Source organism: Lepidochelys kempii, chromosome 1 (genome assembly GCF_965140285.1).
Source record: "Lepidochelys kempii isolate rLepKem1 chromosome 1, rLepKem1.hap1, whole genome shotgun sequence".
In the NCBI taxonomy this organism is placed as follows: domain Eukaryota; kingdom Metazoa; phylum Chordata; order Testudines; family Cheloniidae; genus Lepidochelys; species Lepidochelys kempii.
In genome coordinates this window covers 270,936,873-270,955,595 of record NC_136380.1, presented here as the reverse complement: position 1 = coordinate 270,955,595, position 18,723 = coordinate 270,936,873, and the positions used below count along the sequence as shown (strand labels likewise).

General features: G+C 41.5%; 1 protein-coding gene across 6 annotated transcripts in view; it reads left to right on the top strand.

Moving 5' to 3' along the window:
- The window catches only part of NUDT4 (nudix hydrolase 4), a 53,478-nt gene that overhangs the window by 22,248 nt on the left and 12,507 nt on the right, over positions 1-18,723 (top strand). For 4 of the 6 annotated variants that reach the window (XM_073327555.2, XM_073327553.2, XM_073327552.2 and 1 more), the window contains exon 3: positions 17,604-17,648. The exons of the other annotated variants lie outside the window; for them this stretch is intronic. In XM_073327555.2, the coding sequence (XP_073183656.1) occupies positions 17,604-17,648 (45 nt within the window). The remainder of the gene's footprint in view (positions 1-17,603; positions 17,649-18,723) is intronic. 6 annotated transcript variants of the gene reach the window in all.

Sequence of the window (18,723 nt, the reverse complement as noted above, 5' to 3'; positions counted from 1 at the left end):
TGGTGAACACCAATCGTGGTAATTCTTAAAGAAGAGACTTGATATTTCAGCGGTAAAAATAGTGCTTCTGGCCATTATCCATCAATAAAGCAAGACGGGAACAACCCACATTTTTCTTCTAAAGACAGGTTTAGATGTCTAAGTTTTGATGAACAAACAGTTCCTTTCAGTAGCTTGACACTTAAAGCAAATGAGGATTTTCTTTAAGTAAACTGCTACTCAAGTTTTAAATATTGTTCTTAGGCAAACTAGTTAAAAATACTAACTAAACACAGTTACAGGCTTCATCTGTATCTTTAGTCTGCAGAAATACTTCAAGAATATCATACTTAATTTTTGATAGCTACTTCACAACTACATTTGCATTGCTAGTTTCTAGCTAAAATAAAATACATCAATGATCAACTGCAGTAAAGTGAAATGTGTATAATTAAACTTAAAGTGAAAGTGTCATGAACTAATAAATGTCACGACTGGAATATTGGTATAGAGGGTTATAACTTCAGGAAGGACAGTCAGGTTAAAAAGAAGGTATTGCGTTGTACATAAAAAAATATGCATTTGTTCTGACCTCCAGAAGGAGGTGACCAGTGAAGTCCCTGGTTGACCATGAAAGGGAAAAATACAGGGATGACGTCCTGGTAAGGGATTTCTGTAGATCCTCAAATCAGGAGGAAATGGAGGAGAGATTTCTAGAACAAATAACGTATCCAAAACACAAGGTAATATATCTTACTGAGGAGGAAGGGGGGCAGTTCACAATTCTAAACTGTTCCAAGCTCTCTGTAGACTCACCAAAACATCTCTCCATTGGCTAAACTAGTTTGTTTTTATGCTTTCAACTATGGTAGCTAGCTTTATTTTAAATGAATACTGAGATTCTAGAGAACAAGTTTGAGAGGTACTGGTAACTGTATTGCTGCATATTCATTTTCCTAACCCTTGCTGCGTGTATCTCGTGAACAGAAGTAGAAACTAGCTGGCTTCTTTAGTAAGCTTTCTGCCTGTGTGAAAGACTGCAGTCTGCACTGGCATTCTTTCAACCTTTTATTTAAAATCATAAAAGCCACAGATTTAAAATATTTAGGTATTGTAAGCAAATGTTTAATCTGGGCTTCAATTAAATTAATTTACATTTTAAATCGCACTCTTATTCCAGGTTTAATTATTGCTTTTTTATAGCGTAAAACTAGCTTTAAAGGATGGCTTCATCTGCTGATAAAAGCAAGTAACAATCTTTAAGATCCCTTGACACCTTGAGTTTTCTATTGTAGTTTGCGTTTAAAGGAAAGAAACTTTGTATGTCCTTGTACAGATATCTATATAATGAGGCATCTGAGTATACTTAAAAAGGAATGCAAAACCTCTTAAACAGCACTTTAAAAAAAATCTGGGTTAAGGAAGAGGCCTTGGCAAGCCACTCCAGTAATTAAGGGTTTCACTTAAAGGATGAAGCCCTTGATTAATAAAGTATGGAGGATGGAAATAAAACAGGCTGTGATTGCAAAAGGGAAGGGTCTCCAAAAGTAGTGAAGGATTGGCCAGCTGAAAGGACCAGGCCCTGTCTCTCAGCAAACTTAAATAAGAGTACCTGAAACAAAGTGAGTCTTGGCATTGTAGAAGATTGAATATAAGGATAGAGATCTATAATTATATTAACCTCTATTAGCTGTAAGCACCTGACTCCTCCCCATCGTCTCCTTCCCCCCCTCCCCCCCACACATGACCTTCTGCAGAAATTTAACATATTGGTAGTCCCATGTCTGAGAGAACTTTCATAGGGGGATTAATTTAGACTAGGAAACTCACTCCAGCAATTCTTAAATACATGGAAAATAATGAAACACAAGTGGTGGAGGGATACATAAGTGCCTACAAAAACTTTTCCTAAAAAGTGTTCTGCAGTATGTATGATATCTACTGACTGCAATTCTTCATTATTTGCAGCAGTTGTGTTCCCTGCAGGAGAAACTCATTGGATTTTACTTTATATGAGCATGCAAAAAAATGCAAGAATAGTGTCATGTCAAAGTAATTTACTGCTTGGTTATTCAGTGTCTTTGGAATATAAATCTGGCAAAGCTTGGATGTCATCTTAATTTCAGCTCACAAAATCAAACTTTTGTAACTGTGTTATAAAATATACAGGAGTTCGCTTCACTAAACTAGATAACTACAGCATGTGTTTTGCTCCACCTAGAGGAAGCAGGAGGTAAGACGGTTAGCATTGTTGCCTGACACTGCAATATATGTATAAATCAGCTGATGGCTTATGACTCCTAGGCCTGAAAGATTACAGGCTAAAACTGAATTTATCTTCCAATTTAGATGCATGTTAAAAGCTACCAATATTTGGGAATGCATAAAATCTGATAAAGCAATGTCTTTCCTGCATCAGGTATTTCAAAGCCATGACTTGACAGTCCTATCCTGCATAGGAGTAACAAGCTAACACTATTTGACTCCCAAAACCTGAATAAAGGCTCTAACTTGCTATTGCAACTGTGAAACAAAATTCTTTTCACATGCAGGAATAACTATTTTTTAAATAGTTTACAGCACAGCTGTTTTTTTACAACCAAGACTTTGCCACCAATATGCATATGGTGGCAAAAAGAAAACTATATATTGGGCAGCAGTAAAGTGGCTGAAGGGTTGTGATTCAACTGATGGATTAGAGTAGGAGTTCACACTCCAGAAGTGTAGTTCTTACCTTGCCTCCTAGGACAAAGCATAAACTACTTTGAGCCTCCCTAACATTTAAATCTTACCTTCATATGCTTAAAACAAAGTGTGGGGGGTGGCAATTTAAGGCAAAGGTCATGTAAACAAAATCAAGTTCTCATATTCCAGGGCATGAAAATGTGTTTATTTTCATACTTCAAGCAATGCTGTGACTTGGACAAGCAAAGAACTATTTATTCTACAAGGAAAACCTCAAACAATTCATCTTAATTCTCACCTTTTCTGTTGTAACTAGTAGACAGCTTCCAACAAAAACTACACTTCTCTTTAGGCAAACTAGAAGAGCCCTGGAGATGGACTATAACAAAAAAAAAAAATCAGGTGGTTTGACTGCTTATCCTACTTAATCCAGTCCTGGTTAGTTGCTCAAATAGAAGCTCTCTTAAGAGTGGGTTTTACTAGAACCTTCTAGTGTATATTCCTGGCCTTTCCTCAAAATTAGAACGAGGAAATGCTCTTTAATTCAGTTCTTCAAAGAAGCTACCTATAGCTACTTAACACAACCTATTAAACCACTATTTGCATAGTAGCTTGACACTTGTTGTTCAGTGGAAATCAAGAAATCAAATAGAATGCCACCTAATGTTTATCTTGAGAGAAACCTGTTCACTTATCTTCAGGAGCATATTGTCCATTTAGGATTTAATAGAAGCTTACCCAATAAGCATAAAGGTATTCAATATTGATCAGTCCAACTTGTAGTATTGCTTATGCAGAACATCCTTAACTGAAGCCTGGTGCTGGATGCCAGTGATATACTACAAAGTATCACTGACTGAGCCCTTTAGATGAATCATTTCCCCTTTCTCTTAATGTTGAAGAGTTGCCATAAAATTGTCCTAAGTAACATGTCAACAGCTTTTGTGCTGACATGCTTGTTCCCAGCTCTGATTTATCTTGGTTGATCCAGAAAAGAAAGCCAAAATGAATTAATGAGTTTGAGTTGGGTATCAGTCTGTTGGCTCACTAACTAGTTGACTGGTCTCAGTTTCTTCAGCAGTTGATGCATATAGATCAGGTAACCTTGTCAGGAGGGAATTTATGATCTTTCATAGCAGAGATGCTCAAGCCTTCTCTACTCAAGGTTTGCTGGCATAGTTATGTCTGGGGGGGAGAGGGAGGGGGTGTATCAAACCCCTAATGAAAGTCCTAGTATAAAAGCAGCATATCAGCAAAAAGGTCATTTGGCTGAGTCTATTTTATTTAGGGGAAGGTGAACTGGTGTAAGTGACACCAGCAAACCCTTCCTACTGTAGACAAGGCTTTAAGCTTATTTGAAAATCCCAGCCTGAAGTCTCCTCTTCTGAAGCATCTTATAATTTAGTAAGTGTCTGAGTATTTGGAAAGAGCCTTTTGAATAAGGTTTTGTAACCTATATTGGACTCCTTTCGGTTTTACATGAAATCCTGAAATTCATACTAAAATATACTTCTAAGCTGTTTTTCATTAAATAGTTCTCTAGGATTCTTGTATAGCTTGGATTTGGGAATAACTGAATGAACAAACCACGATCTTGCAAGTAAAATTATAGATTTGAACAGCTCACGTATTAGCTAAAGGAACACTTAAATACTTGGTGTTGCTCACCGTTCATACTGAAATATCAAGGAGATCATGACAAACACTGCTTTTAGTCATGAAATATTTGATATGAACTAAAATTTAAAAAAAGTAGAGGCACAAATTAATGACTAAATATTTATGCATGAAAAAGTTCAAGTGATTGTCCACACAGACTACACTGTGGTTGTGCATGCACCCTCATACGTGCAAAATCAGATTTTGAATAGTGTCCATTGGGACCATGCAGGAGCTTTTGCAGCCACCGTAGCTGACAGTATAGTTAGACCTTTTTGTTATCTATGAACTGTTAATTATTAGAATAAGTTAGTTTAGACCCATTTGTAAAGTTTTTATTGTAGTTAGTGAGGTTCAAGGTATGGAGGTGGTAAGAAAATCCATCTATCTTCTGTGCAAGGGCTCGACTCCCTGCACATAGGTATAAATGGGCAAAAGCAAGTCTACAGGATTTAAAATAGGCACTGCTGTATTGCGAGGTGCATAACAATGACACACTTGAGGTGCCTCATGCTTGAGAGGGGGACATGTGCTGAGCACTGTTCAGTGTGCAGAACTTCAGAGCACACCCTGAGGGCAAGAAAAGTCAGATGGAAACTTAAACGTTCACGCAAGCATCTGATTCCAGTAAGCAACTGAAGAGGCCACCTTCCTATCTCTCTCATTTGTCCAGTGAGTCATGTCACCCCAAATTTGAGGCACATTCAGAAACCTTGCTCCTATGCTCTGATTTTCCCCAGGAGACGGGAGGTAAAGAGCACCCCTCCAAGGATCAGGGAAGGGACCTAGTTTTCGCTTCTCAGCCAGAAGACGCAGCCCCTCCTAAAGCTCCCATGTGTCAGGGCTTCAAGGCTGAGTCTTGCCTAAGCTCCAAGGCAAAATTTGTACAAAAGATGGTAGCTTTCCACAACAAGCACCACACTGCTACTGGTACCATTCAGGTGGCTGACTCTACACTAGCTCTGGGTGGTGCTGTGCTGATGAATGCAGTGCTGTGGAAAACTTTGGCATTGACCACTCAAGAGCTGGCAGTGTGTTTGGTACCAACAGTCTTATCTGCACTGACAGTTCTACACACCAGCAGACTTAGCTGTAGGAACAGTACCAGAGTCTCCAATCCTGGACAGACTTAGAGGCAATCAGTAGATAGACAGGTCCCTCATGACTGATCAGAACCAGCCATAGATCTGCCTGAGAACAAGACACCTGAATGGGATGCCCCGCTTATGGAGGAGGATTTTGCTGCCTTTGCCTCCCAGGGAGCACAGCAGACAATCCTCATTGAAATATGACCCATCTCCACTGAGGATAGCACAGTGGGACATGGCTACACAATGGAGGAAGGAATCCTATCATTTTTCAGAGTTCAGAAGAGCACCATCAAGCTGGTCTACACGTCCCCACTCCCACAGTGCTCCTATCAACATTGGCTCTATTGGGGCCCCTTGAAATGTCAAACCATACGTCATAAAGTAGGCTTCCAAAATAAACAGATAAGTACTCTGATATTTGGGTATCTTTTATGAATACCCTTAAGTACACTCACCTGCAAGAAAAGTATACCTATCTAATTTCTTCAAATATTAATATTTCGTAGACCTGCCTGGTCTATTAAGTGAAATCTCTACCTATACACATTTGTGATTTTATTAAATTGACATGTTATGCTTGAGAGGTCATCTAGTCCAGTCCCCTGCACTCAAGGCAGGACTAGGTATTATCTAGACCATCCCTGACAGGTATTTGTCCAACCTGCTCTTAAAAATTCCCGATGATGGAGATTCCACAGCCTCCCTAGGCAATTTATTCCAGTGTTTAACCACTCTGACAGTTAAGTTTTTCCTAATGTCCAACCTAAACTGCCCTTGCTCCAATTTAAGCCCATTGCTTCTTGTCCTATCCTCAGAGGTTAAGAAGAACAATTTTTCTCCCTCCTCCTTGTAACAACCTTTTATGTACTTGAAAACTTATCCTGTCCCCTCTGTCTTCTCTGCTCTAGACTAAACAAACCCAATTTTTTTCAATCTTCCTTCATAAGTCATGTTTTCTAGACCTTTAATCATTTTTGTTGCTCTTCCCTGGACTTTCTCCAACTTGTCCACATCTTTCCTAAAATGTGGCGCCCAGAACTGCACACAATACTCCAGTTGAGGCCTAATCAGAGTAGAGGGGAAGAATTACTTCCCATGTCTTGCTTGCAATACTCCTGCTAATACATCCCAGAATGTTTGCTTTTTTTGCAAAAGTATTACACTCGTAACTCCTATTTAGCTTGTGATCCACTGTGACCCCCAGATCCCTTTCCACAGCACTCCTTCCTAGGCAGTCATTTCCCATATGGTAACACCTTGTCAAATAGAAGGATCTGATGATTATTCTGTATAATGTTTCTTTAAAACAAAAGCTATAATGAGGTTTCTTAAAGGACTGACCCATGTCTTTCAACCAGTTGATTCCCCTGTTCGGTAGGATCTCTGTCACACTAGCTGGCTTAATGGGTCCTCCCTTTGAGCCCATGGCTACCTCTCCATGAAGACTACCTTCCTAATGCGCCGTTGGCCAGAAGAATAGGAAATCCGGGCTCTTATGTGGAAGGCTCCTTCTTAAACAAGTAAAGGTTGCTGTGAGGTAGTATCTGAAATTCCTGCCTATGAATGTATCAGACTTCCATATTCATCCTGTTCTTCTGCCAGTTTCTCTTCCCAAACAGTGTTCTTCACTGAAAGCTGCTTGTGCTGATGTAGTTAGAGCATTGTCCTTTTGCCAACCTAGGATCTTGCCAAAGCTATTTGTCACATTCGCAGAAGATGAGGACAAACTCCTAGCCGTGCAGATGCTGTCGAAATGGGTTTTGGACTGCACAAGTGCCTGCTGTCTAAGAAATTCCCTTGGACACATTAAGTCTGATTCGACTCAAGCCCAGGTGACGACTGCTGCCACCTTGAACAATGTCCCCTTGACTGAAATTTATAGGGCATCAACTTGGAGTTCACTCCACTCCAAGCTTCTACCACCCTACGTCCATACCTTGGTGCAGGCCTCTGGATCAGATGCAAGCTTCAGAAGGGTGGTCCTCCAATCTATAGGTAGGACTCTTACCCACCTCCAGGAACAGGATACTGTGAGGACAATCACTCAAAAGAACAAGTTATTTACCTTACAGTAACTCTTATTCTTTAAGATGTGTTGACCATACAAATTCCATGACCCATCCTCTTTCCCTGCTAACTTGGGATTCTTCATTGGCAAAAGAACTGGGGTGTTGAGGCTTCCCCACCCCTTATACCCTCAGCACTGGGGGTCATGAGGGTATCCAGGGCCCAAGCACTGCTCCAAGACGTTGCTATTCAAAAGAATCCAATCTTGTGTGCACATGGTGCATGAGTCTGTGTGGACAACTCAGAACCATGGTAACTGTAAGGTAAACAACCATTCTTTTCTAACCTTTGGGTAAGTGAGTTTTGTAAATACCCTTAAACTTCAAATCTAGGCACATTCTCCCAAAGACTTCCTTTGTTTACTAAACATTCCAGGAGTAAACACTAAACTATTCTAAAACTATTAAGATTGTCTTGAGTAAGAACTTTTAATGAGTTTAAAATCTCTCTCCTTGTTAAGAGATGGGGAGGAGGGGAAAACTTCTATTTCTACCACAGAATAGTGTCGGATATAAAATTGAATAATTTCACTCCTGTCTTTAAACTGGCATTTTGATCAAAACAAGCTCTTTAAGAAACATAAGTGACTTATTTTTGTGAGAACTTGACTGTCATGGGTGCCACAATAGTTTTAAGGGACAGGGTTCTGATATTAAAAAAAAAAGTCAGTGGCATTGGGACAAACAATATAACTTGCGGAACACATTTACAAGGCTTTATGCTAGCTAATGGATAAGCATTCCATAATGAGCAAATCTGGTGACACAGCTGACCCTTTTAAGATCAGCATAGGGCTTCCTTCACCCTAAAAGTGCTGCCCAGCCACCTTGATCTTCTGCTAGTGGTTGGATATTCTAGTCCCCACTACTATGTTTGCAGCAGCATCTGCAGAGGGAACTTTTTTTTAACAATTTTAACAGGGCTCCAGGTACTTCTTTGTAAAGTTCTGGCCACTTATAAAAGCAGCTGGAAACATCTGCTCCTTTGAAACTAGCAATCTCTGAAGACAACCACTTGGGAATCACTAAACTAAGATAAACTTCAAATTCCTGATATCAACTCAGTTCAAAAGTTTGAAATTTATGTCTACAATATATTTAATTCTTGGACATAATTTCAAATTAAGATTTTTATAATGCCGCCTCTAATTGAAACTGAATCACTTTTTGAAGGGATTTTCTTTCATAAGGGCCATTTTGTAGAAAATCTCTAGTAAAAGAAGCCAGACAAACCAGAATGCTGACTGCCTGGGTGTTGGGAGACTTTCTTGTTCACAACTTAAATCTAAAAGCAAACTAAGTTCTTAAATGTGATTCAGTAATTGAGATTTTGAAATATGAAAACAGGACAAGTAATTTATGTAGATGTTGCAACAATACATCCTGTGTACACAGTATTCAGGCAACAGCTCTTAGTCCCTGAAACCCAATGTCACGACAAGTAAGATGAAAGCTAGCCTGCTTGACAGCATGTCAGGGGCGTCTTACCTAATAGTATCTCAAAACTGAAAGCATGTGGATTGCCTTTCTGTATAATTTAATCTAATTCTTTGTAAAGAATTCAAATTTTCACAAATAGAAGTGGCTTAAATGGGCAAAAAGCAGGAAACTCTAAACTGCCAACTCTAAACTGCCCTGTGTTTAGTAATATGTTTCCATTTTAGGAGACTTTTATATACTTACACACTACAATATTTAAGCAGAAAATCTTAGACTAGGACAACTGTCAATTTAAGAAATCGGGTATACTTAATAACATAGGGAGTAAAACTTAGGAAACATTAAGTTGCTATTGTGTAGTAGCAGTTTTCAAAACAGCGGCACCACCTGTCAGAGGCAAAAGCACAGACCATACTGTCCCTACGAAGATTGCCATCAGCACGGAAATCTTCTGTACAAAAACTTCTAAACAACCCTTGTCAGACTGTCCATGTTGAGTAAGGTTGCCAGTTGCCTCAGTACAGACAAATCAACCCTGACAAACTGATCACCACGGCACTGCAGGAGTTTCATTTTTCCAGGGACCTGGTGGTATGAGATCCCAGTAGTCCCCTCTACTTGGTACCAGTACCAAGTGCATCTCAAATCCCAGAATCAACAGCAGCACCAAGGCATTCACTTCCACTCTCCTGATCGGCTCCATGAATATCCAGCAGATCCTCAGATAGGATGTCCTCCTGGTTACTTTCTCTGTATTCTCACCATGGTTCCGCTGTCTACCAGTTGGGGACTTCCCAGATATACCCTTGCTCTGAGCCTCCACTCCTGTGGTATAACCAGCCAAGGGTTCCACCACCCCAGGGGCCATATTGGGATCCGTGGGCAGTCTACAGGCACCATACTTCCTATGTATCTATTGTCAACAACTCTGAGTCTGAGACACTGTCTTTTCTGAGGCTCTAAATACAGAGCCTCAGAACCTTGATGAAACTTTTGAGAACAGGAGACCAGACTAGCAGAGGAGGCCACACCGCAAACAAATCTCATCCTAATCCCCAGACGTGGTGATGCCCCCTCAACTGTCCATAGCAAACTATTTCAGACTCTTTCAGGATTTCACAAAGAGGGTGACAGACACTGCAGATCCCTCTCCCGGAGGTGAAGGACACCTGCCATAAGTTGTTGGACATACTGCACCATCCTCGAGGATTACCCTCCCAGTTAACTTGGTGCTTTTGGGTCCAGCTGAGGTAAGATGGCAAACACCAGCCTCAGTCACACCAACGTGAAAATGGGCCGACTAAAAACTACATACATGCCCATGGATACAGAATTATTTTTTTCACACGCTTCATGTAATTTCATCATTGTGCATGCAGTGAATTCCCATGGCCACCAACATCACACAAAATACCCCCCATAATATAGGGACTGGAAAAGACTTTACTACTTTGAAAGGCAGGCATACTTCTCAATAACCTTGTGCTTCAGAATCACAAATTACCAGGCGTTGGTGGCAAAATGTGACCACATGAATTATGCCAAACTTAATGCTTTTATTGACCACCTGCCAGGAGCACAATGAGAACAGTTTTAGGCCATCATTCATAAAGGGCAGTTAGTGGAGAGAACAGCACTCCAGACTGCACTAAATGCTGCAGATACAGCGGCCTGCTATGCATCACACCTTTCAGAGCTGCCAAAGAAGGTATAGACAACATTTGAGGGCTCCAAATTGTTTGCAGATAAGAGTGACGCATCACTCCATCCTCTCAAAGACTCCAGGGCCACACTGAAATACTTGAGGGTCTACACACTGGGACAGAAAAGAAAATTTAGTCCTCAGTCTTCTGACAAATTATGGCTGCCCCAGTACCTGCTGCAGCACTACTGTGAGCCACAACAAAAGAAGTCTACAGTGAGAGGTGAAAACAGTCAGCCTCTCAATCCTCTATCTCAGCCTTTCACCTCAAAATACCAATTTTGGTGCTCTGATCAAGGCCCTGAGAGACCACTCCCTAAAACAGCTGCAGCTCTCAAACTATTTGCATCCCTTTGAATGCTGCCTTGCTCTGTTCCTCCACACTGGGAAAACTACTGACTGATGGGTCTTGGAGACTATCTCCAATGGATTCTCTGTCCATTTCACCTCCTCCTCCTCCCCATCCCTCTTCAGGGACCCCTCTCCAGAGTGACTGTTAAGATGAGAAATAGGTTACTTGCTATGCCTGGGAGCCATAGAACCCATTCCGGTACACCTCCGAGGCAACTGCTTTTATTCCCAATGTATCCTAATTTCCCAAGAAAAGAGATTGAAGACCAATACTAGACCTCATAGCACTGAACAAATATGTGAAGGCACAAAAATTCATGATGGTCACGCTAGCCGCAAGAGATTTTTTTTTTTTAAATTTCTAAAACAAGGAGATTTTGGTTCTTGCTGTCTACCTCCAGGATTCCTATTTCCACATACCCATTTAACCATTCAAAAGACTATTCCTGAGGTTTACCCTAGGTCAGGACCATTACCAGTACAGAGTACTTTCTTTTGGCCTTTCATCAGCTTCCAGAGTATCTTCGAAGGTCCTCTCCATAGTAGCAGCTCATCTACACACCTGGGAATGGTGATTTACCCATACTTAGGCAGCTGTCTCCTCAGAACCCTCTCCTTTGAAGATGCCCTACAGGGAACTAAGGATGTATTCACAAAGTTGGGTCTACAAATCAGTGACCAAAAATCAACCTTAACTTCAGTACAATGCTTGGAGTTTATAGAGGCCAGTCTCTCCCCAACACAGATTTCACAGCCTGGCCACTCAGTTCAGGCCAGCCCACAAATGTCAGACATTGCCTTCAGCTTCTTGGGCATGTGGTGGCAGGCATGTTTGTAATATCTCATGCCAGACTACACATGAGGTGCCTACAGACATGACTCAATCTGTCCTACAGACCAGACACACCTCTGTCGACGCCCTCCAGGGTCACGCTCCCTGGAGTGGTGGAAAGACCCAACAAATGTCTGTACAGGAGTCTTATTCACGCACTCTCCCCCCCCCCCCAAAACACACACACACACACACACACACACTCTGCTTCTGACTAAGGACACATTCCTAAGAGGCTGGGGAGCACATCTGAACAATCTCAAGACTCAGGGCAAGTGGTCTCCCGTGGAGGCGACTCTCCATATTATCCTACTTGAATTCAGTGGTCAAATGTGTGCTCACTTTCTCCCACTGATCAGGGACACGCACACAAAAAACCATGACAGACAACAGCGTGCATGTACTCAAACCACCAAGGGGATGCCAAGTCATCCCCATTGTGCACAGAAATGCTAAAGCTATGGAATTGGTGCATTTGCCACAATGTTTTGATGTCAGTGGCTTACCTACTGGGAGTACAGAATACAACAGCAGACAGTCTGTTGCAAGTTCTCACATGACCACAAGTGGGAAATAAACACAACAGTACTCCACAGCATATTCTATCAATGGAGGACCCCAACGATGCTTATTCACTCATTATCTGAACAGGAAATGCCCACTCTATTGCTCCATAGCTGGACTGCGAAAACATTTTGTTAGGAGACTGTCTCCCATGGGACAAGGGCCTCCTATACTCCTTTCCCCATTCCCTCTGCTGCAGAAGGTCCTGATAAAAATAAAAAGAGAAAAAGCAAACATTATACTAATTGCTTCTACCTGGTTGAGACAGATATGGTACCTGTACCTGTCACAGCTTGTGATGTGTCCATCAATCCTTCAACCCACTCCTTAACTCCTCTCACAGGACAAACTCTCCATCCAACCTGCAGATACTCTGGCTCAAGTCTTGACTCCTTCATGATTCCAACACAGAGCTACTGCTCTGAGGAGGTACAGGAAATGCTACTAAACAGTAGAAAATTAGCTACCCACCTCACTTATCTGCAAAAGTGGGCAAGGTTTCAGGTTGGTGTGATTCCGAACAAATCACTGACATCTTCCGTCCTCCCCGTGATGTTGGACTGCATACTAGATCTCAAGAGGACAGAGCTATCTCTGTTTGCTCAAAGTAAACCTTGCGGTCATAATGGCTTTCCATCAACAGATAGGGGGAGACTCTGTTTTCACTCACCCAGCTACAAATAGATTCCTCAAGATTTTTCCAAACCAGACACCCCGTTCCAACATGGGATCTAAATGTAGTTTTAAAAAGCCTAACTAGACTGCCCTTTGAACCTGTGGCCACCTGCTTGATTACCTACCTGTCCATGGAGATGGCATTCCTAAGGGCTATCACCTCAGCAAGGAGAATAGGGGAGATTGCAGCACTAATGGCACACCCCACCCATCCTTCATGGTATTCTTTAAAGACTAGGTCACTCTTTGGCCATATTCAAAGTTCATCCCCAAGATGTCCTCATCTTTTCACATAAACCAACTCATTCACCTCCCCACCTTTTACCCAAAGCCTCACCATGACAACAGGGAGGCTATACTAGATACACTCAACATTAGGAGGACCGTGGCCTTTTATTTTGACAGGGCGAGGGCCTTTAGGAAATCACCAAAGCTCTTCCTCTTCATTGCAGAAAGGTCAAAAGGCTCTGCAATGTCAGCTCAGAAATTCTCCAAATCAGTCTTGAACTGTATTAACCATTGCTGTCATGCTTGCAATAGGTTATCTCCATCTGGAATCCAGACACATTCCATGAGATCAGTTTCCACATACATCCCTTCCTCAGGAATATTCCTATCATAAATTTGCAAGGCAGCAACTTGGGCATCTGCTCATATATCTGCAGAACACTATGCGATTGCTGGAGACTCTGCTTCCAATGCTATCTTCGACTCCACAGTGGTGTCATCCATAAAAGACTTGACTCTGAAGCTGCAACCTCCCATCAGAGATACTGCTTGGGAGTCACCTACAGTGGAGCACCCATAGGGACTCTACTCCAAGAAGAGGAAGTTATTCATCTTGTACAGCAACAAAGGCTCTTTGACATTTGTCCCTATGGGTGCTCCAAAACCTCCCCTCCTCCCCTCTACTTCAGATTTCTCAATGGAGACTTTGCAGCAGAGAGGGAACTAAGGGTGGTTTACCCATGCAGCGCTACTTAGCCTCAACACAAGGGAGGGAGAGCATATGTGTGGGCCAAACAGACACTGCTACCAAAGATCTCCAATCAGAAGTGCAGGGATTCAGACACACCTAAAGTGGAGCAACCATAGGGACACAATCTCAAAGAACCATCATTATTATGCAAGGTGAGTAACTTTCTTCTTCTCAGGCTCAAAAACTGAGTACTAAGTCTCCTTTCCTGTCTTATGGTGGAGCCAAAACCTTTTATCTTCAAGTCCTGGTAGTCTGACACACTGTGTGTCTCTGTTCTCTTCTTCTCTCTCCTCCACCCACCACCCCACTCCTGGGAAAGAATATTCTAGATTGCTGCTTAGTGTCAGTCCTCAGTTAGGACCTGCTGGCCTTAGAGCTTTAAATAGACTTGCTCCAAGAAGCAGATGCCAAAGATGGCATTGGAGTCAGGAAGGGATGACCTGCCAGCTGATGTTGCTCCAGTTTGAGACAGGAAAAACAGAAGCTATCTACTTTCTCTGAATAATTTGTTTTATATACTTTTGTCACATCCCTTCTTACTCGTTTCCTAAGGTAAATAATCCTATTTTTTCCCCCTTCACTTCATACTGCTTCTTGGAATCCCTCTATTTCTGCAATATTTTTGAGATGAGGTGACCAATACTGCAGGAGTTGCACCATGTGTGTATATATAAGGCATTATAAATTTACACTCAATCCTATTCCTTATGAATCCTAACACCACCTTTTTTTTTTACACTGCACCTAGAACCGAAGTCTTCATTGAGCTGTCTACAGTGACACTTAGGTTCCTTTCCTGTGTTTAATTTAGAACCTTCTAAAGAGTATGAGCACTTCAGTTTTTCCCCCTCCAGCGTGCATTATCTTGCATTTATCAACAGTGAATTTAAATGGTCATCCTGTTGCCCATTTGCCCAGTTTGCTTAGATCTCTCTGAAATTCCTCTATCCTTCCTGGTCCTGACTAATCTAAACTGAGTCATCTGCAAACTTTGCTACCACACAACTTGCTTGAATTTCCAGTTGATATAAATATATTGAACACTGGACCTAGTATGGAACCTGGAGGCACCCTGCTTGTTGTTAACCCTTTATTGGTGAAAACTGATCATTTAATTCTACTGTCTTGTTTTCTAGCGAAATCTTTTACCAATGCCTCAGGACTTGCACAAAAGGCTACTAAAAATCAGAACCTTTTTGGAAGTCTACATTTGTTAACCAGTTCCCCCATATCCATTACTTTACTGACATGATCAAAATTCTAAGATTGGTGAGACATGATTTTCCTTTGTAGAAACCATACTGATTAGATCGGGTGCATCATGATCTCCTAGGTGTTGGACTAATTAAAAATAGGAAAAATCCTATTTGCCAGGAACAGGTATAAGACTTACTGATCTGTAATTCCCTGGATCACCTCTAAAGCCTTTTTCCAGACTTTCCAATATAAAATGCAGCTCTCCTATAATATAGACTAAGTCATTTGCAGACTCAACCCTGAGTTGCTGGAAGATTTGACTAATACTGCTAAATGATTAAACTAATATGTTATTTTAAAACTTACTACTCTAAGCCAGCAGTTCTCAACCTGCAGCTTAATTAGCACACAGCTGCAGCCCACTTGTTTGCTAAAGGCCGTGGCTGCGCAGGTCCAGGTTACCAGCTGTCCAGTGCCGCAGGGTCCAGGCTGCCCAGCCAGGCAGGGCGGGTCAGGGTCACTGCCCAGCCCCTCATAGTGGGGCTACCACTGAGCCCCACATAATCTGGTTCAGTGTTGGGGCTGCCGTTGGGCCCCCTGCCCAGAGTTTCCCTCCTGGCCCTGCTTTGTGGAGGGATCTCTGGGTGGGAGGTGCATGGGGGGGGTAGAGGGGAGGAGTCTGTGGTTTTCAACCTGTGGCCCAGGTAACATGCACCCCACAATCATAAATAGGTTGAGAACCACTGCTCTAAGCAATTGAATACTTCCTACCGATTTTAACTGGTTTTGTAGAAAAGTCCCTGTACCTTTTGAGGTAGGGAGGAGCCATACTGATGTATTTGTAGTGAAGTGCGCTAAGCAACTCTGCCAGACTTCTGGAACCCAATTTAACATGGTCTGTCAGACTAGGGTGCTTTAGAATCGGGACAAAGTTGAAAAACAAGCAAGCAGAACAAATCAATTTACTTAGAGCTTTTCTGGGTCAGATGAAACATAACCTAACTATATACTAAAAAAGTTGTCAGTAGGGTAGCTTCTGGAATGACACAATTTTCTCAGTTCACTGAACCATTCTTGTTTTCTTTTTTCTGACTTTCTCAAATGACACCCACTGCCTATCATTTTTGTCTTGGTACAGTTAAAGAGAATCAACAGGTTTCCTTTATTTGCCTTAACTCTAGCCACACTCTCCATTAACTTTACTTCCAGTAAGCTGTCATTTTTACTACAGAATAGCTGGTTCTTTCAGGCTTTGGATTCTAGGAGCAGCAAGACAAGAACTTCTGGAGAGAATAAAAAATGAATACTTCTGATCTTGTACAATAAAGTTTAGAATTGACACATGCTAAAAAGGGTATGGTTAAAAATACAAGTGTGTTTCAGGCAATTTACTAAATTGCCAAGTTTTACTTATACACTAGGAGAGTAGACTGGTCAAATAAGAATGTCTGGGCCGCTGCACCTCAGCAGAACAACCAGAGAAATTCCATCTGAAGTTACAATAGACACAGGGACCTCCAATGAATTACATAAGGTGGTAAATATTCTGAATCTCTGCTGTATTGTTCAGTGGTATACAAAGAATTATTTAGTAAGTATGCTCAACAGATGGCTCACTGCTGTTTTCGTTGAGGGTATGACTACACGACAAGCCGCTACAGCAGGACAGATGTGGCGCTGCAGCTGCGCTGCTGTAGCGTAGACACTCACTACAATGACAGGGTTTTTCTATCACTAGTAAATCCAACCCCTCACGAGGTGGTAGCTAGGTCAGTGTTCTCAGACATCACTGGCTGGACTTCTACTTATGGAATGACGAATGACCCGTTAAAGGGGTTTCTGTTAGTTCTTTAGTTTTAATTTATTACTCAACCTCAGTAAATTATGCTTCTAATACTTTCATTTATTTCATTCTACTCACCTTAGCTTGCTGTGTCCATTTGGTTTCTTATTAATGTGTAAGCTTACAAGGAACATGGCAAATAAAATAACATTTAGGTCCAGATGCATATGTGAGTTAAGCTATTCTTTGTTCTCTGCACTTTGGTGCTAATATACTCTTGCACACCACCTTACGTCAGTAAAATCAGATCTGTACCTTCCTATTCCTATTAGGCCCACAAATTATTGAATACGCAAATTTGTTGCACCACAAGCATATTCAGATGCCAGAAAGTTTGGGGTCATTTTGAAGTAACATAATGGTGTCTAGGTAAAATTTCTCTGTGAACTAATATTCTACAGTATCTTCTAATAAAACTCTGTAATCCACTTCTATATGGCTTGTAACAACTCCATTACAAAAGCACAAGTCAGACTTCAGCTTTGAACTAAAAAAATTGATATGGTAACAGTCTTTTTTTTTTTTTTTTTTTCTTCGTAGGCTGGAGTAAAGGGAAAACTAGGCAGACTGCTGGGGATATTTGAGGTGAGCTATTTAAAAACAAAACAAAAAACCCCCACATACCTAACTACAGATGTGTTGACTGTGCAAGTAGATAGGCTGGTGAAACTGACATCTATGCAGTAGTACCAGATTAGAAGTTCTCTAAGAAAAGTTACTTGTTTTAATCTTCCAAAGTAGATTTAAACATGGTTGGAAAAGGAGGAGGGGAAATGGGCTTGTGCTGTTTTGCTTCTCTAATGTGTAGGGCCTGGAAAGCAGAATTTCCAACATCTTGAAGACTTTCTAGTGTTCTTTTCCCTATTTTCTGGGAAGAAATGTATGGATATCTGAAGAACTAATAAGTTTGACACTTGGAAACCAAAAAAGTGAAGCCAGACTGAGCAGGGAGAGGCTTTTTAATTCAGACTAAACATTTTGTTCAACACCCAACTTTCTAAAATAGCCAAAGATCTTAAGCCCAGAAAAGACCACCAGATTATCTGGTCTGACCACCAGTATATCACGGGTCACTGAACACTACCCAAGCACCTGCACACTAAAGCCCACTGGAACTAAACCAAAGTATTACTGCCGTTGTAAGACTTCTCTGTTGTATGCCACATAGAACAGGAGAGACTGAGGTGAACCAGTGCCTGAAGCCTCTGAAATCGGAGAATGAGACATCCAGGTGATTCTAGCAAGTGACTAGTCCCATGCTGCAGGGAAGGTGGTTGTGGGTTTGTTTGTTTGGGGGGGGGTGTAAACCAGAAAAACTAGTCACTGCTGGGTGGGGGGGCATTCCTTCCTAATATGAATATGGGCATCAGTTAGTTGTTGAGCAAGACCTGAGAGAATGGCTGATACCACCTTAGACCACTGGTCAGTACCATCCAGTGTCCCTTCTCCAGCTGTGGCCATCTCTGGTGCTTCATATGAAAGACCCCCCCCAAAAAAAAGTGGGGAAAACTCAGATTCAATACCTAGGCCTTTTAAGGTCTCTGAGAGCTTTCAGTCCATTTCCTTGGTTTTACTTTTGGCTTCAGGCAAGATAAGATTAAACATTCTTAGTATCTTGGAGATTTCATAAATCAATTCTAAAAATCAGGCAAAAAGAGAA